The sequence below is a fragment of the Sinocyclocheilus rhinocerous genome, unplaced genomic scaffold, assembly GCF_001515625.1.
Source record: "Sinocyclocheilus rhinocerous isolate Xijiao unplaced genomic scaffold, SAMN03320098_v1.1 scaffold846, whole genome shotgun sequence".
In the NCBI taxonomy this organism is placed as follows: Eukaryota; Metazoa; Chordata; class Actinopteri; order Cypriniformes; family Cyprinidae; genus Sinocyclocheilus; species Sinocyclocheilus rhinocerous.
The window spans coordinates 18,623-28,109 of NW_015661883.1; the positions used below are offsets into that span (position 1 = coordinate 18,623).

A 9,487-nucleotide genomic window follows, 5' to 3' on the forward strand; every position below is an offset into this window, starting at 1 on the left:
AGATTTCAATTTCTGTACAGTCTAATCTCTAATTGTCATACCACTCGAATTTCATATTAAGAAATTCTTTTAACCCAAAAAGCAAATTATGCTCCCTTCGAACTGGTTGTCTTTAAAATACAAATTTTGTGTAAATCCCAGGCTATCTGTGATCAAAGCACATTTAAACCTGGAATATAATTTAATTTCATTCACATGTGTTTCATAAACACACAATCCTTTCTGAATTACAATCACCCATTAAAATGATACATTTAATTATTCCAGCTGCTGTGAGAAAAGGCTACAAACGTAACACTCTCTCTCCAAGATGATATATTCCCATTATATTACTTTAAGTTTAAGGAAGGAAGGAATTATCACAAACAGAAAGATTATTAGAAGCCTTTCTTTTTCTCATGATTTCTATCTTATATTCATGAATGTATTTTGTAAGAATACAAATAGTTAACAGAATAAACATGTTTAAATTGTATAATGTGCACCAAAGATTTTTTTTCTTTTCTCATGATTTCTCTTATTTTCATGAATGTATTTTGTAAGAAGACAAATAGTTAACAGAATAAACGTTTAAATTGTATAATGTGCATCAAAGATTTTTTTTCAAGATATTGTTTTTGCTGCTAAATTATACGGTCAGCTAGTTTAATTTCATAGTTATTCAAATGTAGTTTTTCTCTGTAATGAGGAAGTGAGTATTTAGTGGATTGCGTTTAACAAAGGGTTTAAAAAAAGTGACCATTAGTTCCACAAACACAGTATTGATATTCTGTTGTGGTGTAGGAAAAAATAGCACTGGTGTTGGATTGGCCAATTCTTAGAATTTGGAATACTCTATATAATCTTACACTGCAAAATAATAACTCAAAAAGATTAAAAGATAACATAATTATTTACTGAACCCTTAAATTAATCAATTATAATGAAAGCCATAAAAACAGACAATTAATCGTGATAATCGCAATAACTGTGACTATTTTTAGACAATTAATCGTCAGCCAAATTTCATAATCGTGACAGCCCTAGTTCTGAGTGATAAATTGAAAAAGCTCCCACCTGTATATCATGACTTAACAAAATAACATGTAATTTACTTGAGGTTCTGCTATAAATGTGTCTATTAGAAACATGAATTTAAATGAATTAATTATACAAAAAAATAGTTTGAAATTCATGAAGACTTCCTGAGTTTTTGAACGGAAGTCCTGAATGACTGTTATTATAGGTCATTTAATGACTTTTAATGATTTTCAATGCCCCGCAGAAACCCTGTCTTTGTTGGAAAAGTAAATAAATAATTTTAATTATGTTTGATTGTTATAACACTTTTCAGTAACAATATTTCATATTACAGTTGTGTAGTTTCTGCAAAATCCTGTAATTGTAACACTCTGAGGTAACTTGAACTCTATACTTTATGAAAGGAAAGGAAAACAAATTTGGCAGAGTAAAAACAGACATTAACCCTCCAGGAGCAGGACTGAGAACACTGACATTAGCTCTTCACATTAATTTAATGTGATTTATCAACACCTGTACATCTTAAAATGAGCTCATGACAAATAAAAGTTCCAGCTGGATGCATAAAATTAAATGCATAAAACAGTGTGAATAAACAATATCTTAAAAGAAACTAGAGAGTGAAGTCTGTGAACAAGTTTTGAAGTAGGCTTGAGGAAACCCGAATGGAAAGCTTTAAGTAGTTTTACAGCTTGAAGTGTGAAACTTGTTCTCGTACACAGATATGGCCTATTCATGGCAGTACAAATGTAATTCATGCATTTATTTGTCATTTAAACTGATGTAAACCGAGAAAGAGTAGCCTAGACTAAAAGATTTCTTATTCTGTTCCCCCTCTAGTGGACAGGATTAAGTATTACGGCCTTCATTGCTCCGATAAAGTAAGTCAATGGAATTTTTTGGGAAAGTAAGTTCGACCAATTAAAAAAGATATAGCAACGTGAGTCAGACCAGTCTGAAGGTCTGAGCTGAGTTTGGTGAAGCATTAAAGCTCTAGGTGGAATCAATTACTCTCATGATAACATTTTTTAATAATGTTTAAATATATGTTGGCTTTCTCAAGCCAACATGATGAAGCCTCAGAGAAGCATCAACCAATTTAGTATGTAATGAAATTAATACAATTTTAAGACATGCCGTACTCTCCAACCAAAGGGACTTTAACTGTCCCAAACCCTGCTAATTTTTGTCAGTATTAAGGTTACGTTCACTGATTCTAGCTTCTTTTCATGTGAACGGAGTATGCTACACGCTTACATTCATACATTTAAACTTAATTTCTGTTTAGGCTAATATTCACAATTAGGCCTATTTATTCATTTGTGTCGCACACCTTACCTGCCTTTTGATCTAAATAAAAGACGGGAGTGGGAAATGTTACGGACATATTATCATGGTACTGTTCAGCCTATTCTTGATTTTTATTTCCACTTCACATGTATTCAAAGAGACATAAATATCTGTTTTTATCAGTGGGACAATATTCAATATTCATTGATACAGTATTCATCATTATACAATATTCAAACAATGATATAGAAATAATCTGTCAGAATACTCTATAGCTTGTAGCGTCTGCGTAGAATCATGCATGATCTTTGGGGTTTTATGGCTTAAGAGACCCTCTATATCATTAAAGGGGTCATTTGCAAGTCGCAGCAGCACGAATTGTGTGCTCAAAAACATATATCTGCTTCAAATGTTATGAATTATTATGTTATTCGCACTCGTACTCTCATTCTGCCTGACATAATTAAAAGGTCATAATGAAGGAGGAGCGATTTGACCAAATTGTTTGCTGAAATATGCACAAAATAAAAAAACAACACTGAAATAAGAGCTTGCGGTTTATCTGTCAATCAGATGCGCATGAAGGTTGTGTTTATATCACTCAGAATGACTTAAAATAGCCTACAATTGTCTTTAAATACTTAAGTACAGCAAGTACAACAGGTTAGTACAGCAGGATGCAGGAAATGGTTGAGTATTATTTTAGATATAAAATATCTTTATTTGTAATGTCCATTTTATAGTCTTTACACAGCAGCTTGGCTCCTTAAATGTTTAAAAACCAGCTAATTTCAAGACGCTGACGTCACGTGGGTCACCCGCAGGGTAAGACGCTCAAATCTCAAGACGTTCGGTTTGACGTTCGATCGGTCGGTCGGTCGTTCGAACTTTTGATTTTAGCACGGAGTACGCACCATATATTTCTCAGTTCACACTCCACTTCATCTGCCAGTGAATTCAACGATCTTATCAGATCTCCAGTCGCCATGTTTCGAACGATCCAAACGTAACACGCTGCCGCCAATCCCTGCCTTTGAAGCAATGATTGACGGAGGGCGGGCGTGGTCAGCTCGGAATGCATTTTCAAAGCCGCACTGAATTTTGCTACAAATATCCCACGGCATCATGAGAAAAATGCAATTCTAAGTGTCCTAACTGTTAGTCTAAATGCATTTAGGAAAAATAGCATTTAAATGATCATTTTGCTACCATTTCTGCTTGGACATGTTACACATCAAATTAATGTGGGTTATACATTTTCATTTTCATTTCGCAACTTATAAAGCGTTAAAATTATTATGCAATTTACATATTAAGACTACTGTTGGAAATGGCAAATGTAAATTATATAATTTCATTTTCATTTTCCTTTTGCACCAAATGTGGCACATATGGGTAGTGGAAAATGTACATTTAAAAACAGAAATACATTGGCATTTTGAATATTGCGTTGACATTTTGAATATTGCATTGCCATTTTGCATATTGCTTTTTGAATTGAATTTTGCTACCTGTATGCTTCCATACGACTGTGTCAATCTTCATAGTCAAAGAAGCGAAAATGATGAACATGTAACAATAATATTCGCAATAACATATCGGTTTACTAAATAATTAATTACATATCATTTCTTAATTTATCTTTGTAAAGAAACCTCAACGCTTGACTGGCTACTCTCTGCTGTCTCAGATGACGACATCTTTGTCCTGTGTCGGCAATGGTAGCTTCTCAAGGGGAGGGGCTAATCCGTTTATTGCAATTCGCAACATCACCGCTAGATGCTGCTAAAATCTACATACTGCACCCTTAAAAGCAATTAATTACATATCATTTCTTAATTTATCTTTGTAAAGAAACCTCAACGCTTGACTGGCTACTCTCTGCTGTCTCAGATGACGACATCTTTGTCCTGTGTCGGCAATGGTAGCTTCTCAAGGGGAGGGGCTAATCCGTTTATTGCAATTCGCAACATCACCGCTAGATGCTGCTAAAATCTACATACTGCACCCTTAAAAGCATGAAATTAATTTGATGGATAATGGATATTTTTATCCTATGAATGGCTTGCTTACAGTTGTCTGTGTAGCTAAAATTGGGATTGGAGAAAGTATTTTAACTGGAAAAAATACACATCACCATAAAGAAACTTAATTTGGCTGTCTTTAAATAAAAAAATAATAATTTAATGAGGTGGCTGTTCTTTGAATCCAGTTTTTGCCTATAGATACTGGACCTATATTTTTTTGAAACCGGGTCCCAGAGTGGATAAATCTGAAAATGCCGCCCTTGCGTTTTCGTGTGGACAGCGAATCCGTATATTTTCTGAAACGATGACATCATCAGCCCACGTCTCGCCCCTAGTCAGACACCGCTACGTCACGTAACAGCAACAAAAACATGAACAAACACCGAACGATTGTCTTTTTATTAACTAACATTAACACTGATTAATAAATGTATTGTTCCATGTTCGTTTGTATACCGCGCCCAAGGTTTATGCGCATAGTCCAAGTCTTCTTTTCTGTTTTTAGTGTATCTCTGTGCCAGAATTATAGCGCCACACGCTGGTCTGGCATGTATACTACATAGTTTTGTGTCGGCAGATATTTCTTGAGACGAGGGAGGAAAAAAGATCGGATAGGGAAAGCTCTGGCTTTGTGTGGACGTAGCCTAAGGGAGAACTGAGGAGTTATAAGCATGAACCAAACAAACAACAACAGACAACAGGTGAACTGAATGACATAATCAGGCAACTCAGGAAAACTAGGTCACAACGGAGAGAACAGAAAACAAGACATACATGTAACACCAACGTGGAATAAACAGTTGAGTGTTTGGAGTGAAAGGCAGAAATGCTCACGAGGAGGGTGATATTATATCCTCAAAAGCATTATTGTGACTTGAACTATGTAGCTGTTTTTCTCTTTGCATTTGTCAGGCAATGGATTTTCTTGTTTTTAATGTACTTGTTAATTCATTTGAGACTTTTTCCGTCCTCAGTGTTGAGTGTCCATGACAACCAGGGCACTGTGTTTTGGTTAATTCCCTGGTCCGTTTTTTACCCCCTCAGTCTCCACCTTCATTAAGAGATGGAACTTTCTTACTGAGTTGTACTGCTGGAATTGCACTATTTATTACCATGTAGGACAAGAGTATTGCATCACCAAAACATCTATCAAAAGCAAAAGAATGGCCTTGTTCACACTGCAGCTAAATACATTTGTCACTTCTCTTTAATCACGTTCTGTACACGGTCAGTAGACAAGTTATCTAAATGTTTCTATTATTATTTCAGAACTGACTCCTGGATTCCATAATATTAATGTAGCTGATTCAGTCCTGCATTTGAATGCCATTTCCACTCCCAAAACTGTCCAATGAGTCTTGATGTCCCTAACAAAATGTACTCAGATCTATAATTATGAGACCTGCTACATATTGACTTCATCTCTATGTCACTGCTAATGTGATAAGTACGGTCTCATCATTTACCGTGTATGCATTAAATCTAAATGGATTTGGGTGATGATCACACACTGGTTATGTTACCATAGAGGAAGTTTTTATTAAGGCTTATACCATGGTCTGTCTGAATACTCGATTCTGATTGGCTGGCAGGTATGCATTGAAACCATTTAATGCACAGGTAGTTCCAAGTCAGTTTAATCACAGTTCTATATTAATGCGCTGCTTAAATTGATACACACAAACACACACACATCACTCGCTCCATAGTCTTTGCTCATGCACATCCACAGAGAGAGAGAGTTCGGAGATCGCAGATCACACTGCGCACACACAGAAACATTCAGGAGCACAGAGACTTCTTGTGAACACTGCTCCGCAACTTTAATCAACAAAATGGCCTAGATATTGGATCACTATATTTAGGGGTCTGTAAAAAATCAAATGCGATTTTCATGCGCATCTCGTCAGTAAAGCCGCTCCTGTGATTAGTAGTAAATCTCCAGCACGTGCTTTCAGATGGAGCGGCATTTACTACACAGCCGTAGTTCACTGACAAGCTACACAAAATCGTGTTCAAAATCGGCAATGAATCGCCTGCGATTTTGAACGCGATTTTGTGTAGCTTGTCAGTGAATAAAATAGTCAACCAAACATATAGATACACTGGTTAATTTAAATAGTGCGTAGCCTACTGCGTAGTACAATCCGTGTCGATCAGCCTGAGCTCGGGCCAAACACATATTTGCTCATGTGACGAGGATGTTTTTTAAGTGCGTTAAGTAAGCTTGGATTACATAAAGCATTCAAATACATCGCAAATATGGACACATTTAATTGGATTAATGCCGAATGAGAGAGGTAGGCTGCGCGAGAACGCCGTTTGCTTTCAGTTTCGCATTGAATTAGCCTAATTCATTTTGGCTTGTTTAGCAACTTATATTTTTCATTCTTGTTTTCTTCTGAAACCGTTCAAAATAGCCTATAGGCTAGGTATTGTGTTTATTGTTTGTACATGATAATATTTCGCTTTATTTACCAGTGTTATTTTTGAATGTAATAATGCGATTTGTGCTTATATTTTTTAACCTAAACTACAACGTAACATTAATGTAGACCTACATACCGGTATCTAAATATGATTTCATATTTTATGCTATATAGACCTACCACTTTACCCTCCACTGGGTGTAGAATGAGCTGCAATAAACTACATTTTGGCATTTTACAATACTTATGTGGATATTTTGGATGAAAGTAACTCAAAAGTAACTCAAAAGTAGTGTAATGCATTACAATTCAGAGACAGTAATATTGTAATGTAACTAATTACTTTCAAAAGACAGTAACTAGTAATATATAATGTATTACATTTTGGAAGTAACTTGCCCAACACTGGTTATAACTATATTATAAGTGTTCAAAACTATATTATATTCCTCTGCAACGATGTGTTAAAATCGCTGTATTTTAAGTAACTAAACTTACAGCTTAATTGTTTGTAGAGAGAGAGACGCACAGACGCAGGTAACTCTCTCACACACACACACACACACACACACAACTGTCATCTCTCGCTCTCGATCGATCAATAATTAATTCCAATAAATGCTATAATTTATTCAAATAAATGTGATCTTACTGCACCATTTCATTTCTGTGTCTGATTTGAAGCAGGCAGAATGCTAAAGCTAATGAGCCATAACTGACGAAAATAACAGTTTTTTTACCCTTCCGGTCAAATATGTTGCTGCAAACATCATTAACAGCTTTAACTTGTCAATGCTGGCAAATGACCATGGTATAAGTGGGATAATGCACGGGTAGCTGTGCATTAAATTATTTTAATGCACTCCGTGGAGGCGTCGGGTGGTTCTTGGCCTCCATGTTGTGCATTAAAATCGTTTAATGCACAGCTAGCCGTGCATTATCCCTTACTTAACTGCATGATTACACATCTCTTTGTCTAATAAAATCACCTCCTTTTCTTTCAGAAATCGAGCAATAGCAGATTATTTGCGCTCTAATGGTTATGAAGAAGCATATTCTGTTTTTAAGAAGGAGACAGAGTTGGATGTGGTAATAGCATATATTCACACTACGCTTCAAAATGAAAAAAGACAATCCCATTTGATGTATTAGTAGGTCTCATTCTTATTTGTAATTTCTTCAGAATGAAGAGTTGGATAAGAAGTATGCAGGCCTTTTGGAAAAAAAATGGACTTCAGTCATCAGATTACAGAAAAAGGTCAGTAAATCATTTTTCAGTATATTCTTATTAAAAAAAACAAAAAACTGTGCAATATATCTGAAATAATTGCACATGTCAATTTTCCAAGGTAAACAACCCCAGTTTTTCCTGTATTTTGTTAGGTAATGGAGTTGGAGTCCAAACTAAATGAAGCTACGGCGGAGATCACTTTAGGAGGCCCTGTGGGACAGAAACGAGACCCCAAAGAGTGGATCCCACGCCCGCCTGAGAAGTACGCCCTCAGTGGCCACAGAAGCCCTGTCACACGCGTCATCTTCCACCCTGTGTTCAGCCTCATGGTCTCCGCCTCAGAGGATGCCACTATAAAGGTTTTTTTCTTTTTTTGATTCAGCTTTTTTACACGTCAGATGTTTTGACTTCGGCTGTACAAGGATGTATGCATATGCTATATGGATGTTATCTTGTGCCATTTTTCAATTTTCAAATCCATATGCTCTCATTCTTTTGTGCTGAGTCACTGACTATCTCCATGGAGAAATCGTGATGCTCTGGTTTCCCAGGGCAACGGTGAGCAGTTCTCTGGACACCAGGCAGTGCAGTTATAAGCGTTCTCAGCCTGCATTTCTATCAGATCTTTCTTTATGCGTTTCTTTGTATCTTTCACATGTCAAGACATGGATAGATCACAAATAAATATCACAGCTAGACTGCTCGAGACATTTTGCTTCACACCTTTTTTTTTTTATATAGGTCTTATAGCACTCCCCTATATTATTTGTTGTCTAACCTGTTGCCGATTTGCAGTTGTGGCAGAAGTGGTATACTCTTTCTGTGCCAGATTTTAAACCTGTTGTTGATCTTTGCTACTGTACGTTTAATGTTCTAGATTAGAGGTCTAGTGTAAAAAAGAGCTTGCAAAAGTACTATTGTACTGGTTGTCCAAATGAGTCAGTGTGTTAATATTTGCCTTATGTAAATGATACTGTGCAGCTTTGCAGTCTTTGGTGTTTTGGGGAAATCCAGCACTGAAATAGCGGAGCGTATGAGTGGTGCATAATTGTCATGAACGATGCAAAAACAGTCCTGTTTTTGTGTGTGTGTGTGTGTTTGCAAGAATGTTGGCTTAAATATTGAAATATTTTTCATTTACCTATGTAAAGATCTTCCCAATATGGATCCCATATGGAGCACTAATAATGAGCACACTTTTTGTTTTTTGTAGGGATGCACCGAAATGAAAATTTTTGGCCGAAGCCGAACAAAATTAAATACTGGGCCGAATGCCGAACACGGTTTTTCACGTTTTTTTCCCCCCATTTTGCCAAATTTTTCATCATTGCATAAATTAAATAGCCAAAATGTGCTTTTTACTGTTTTGTCTTGCTTTTCAAAGAAAAAAATCATTTACAAAACAATTTTAAAATATTTACTTAACACTGAACATTTTTTAGCATTCTAGCAGACATTATACCAATAAAACACAACTTAACTTAAAATTA

The 9,487-nt window shown here is 35.8% G+C and overlaps 1 protein-coding gene across 1 annotated transcript in view; it reads left to right on the top strand.

The window, feature by feature from the left end:
* LOC107726779 (lissencephaly-1 homolog B-like) overlaps nucleotides 1-9,487 on the top strand; it is a 24,796-nt gene that overhangs the window by 6,229 nt on the left and 9,080 nt on the right. The window contains exons 2-4 of the mRNA XM_016536461.1: nucleotides 7,771-7,855; nucleotides 7,950-8,024; nucleotides 8,150-8,356. Coding sequence (XP_016391947.1) covers nucleotides 7,771-7,855; nucleotides 7,950-8,024; nucleotides 8,150-8,356 — 367 coding nt within the window. The remainder of the gene's footprint in view (nucleotides 1-7,770; nucleotides 7,856-7,949; nucleotides 8,025-8,149; nucleotides 8,357-9,487) is intronic.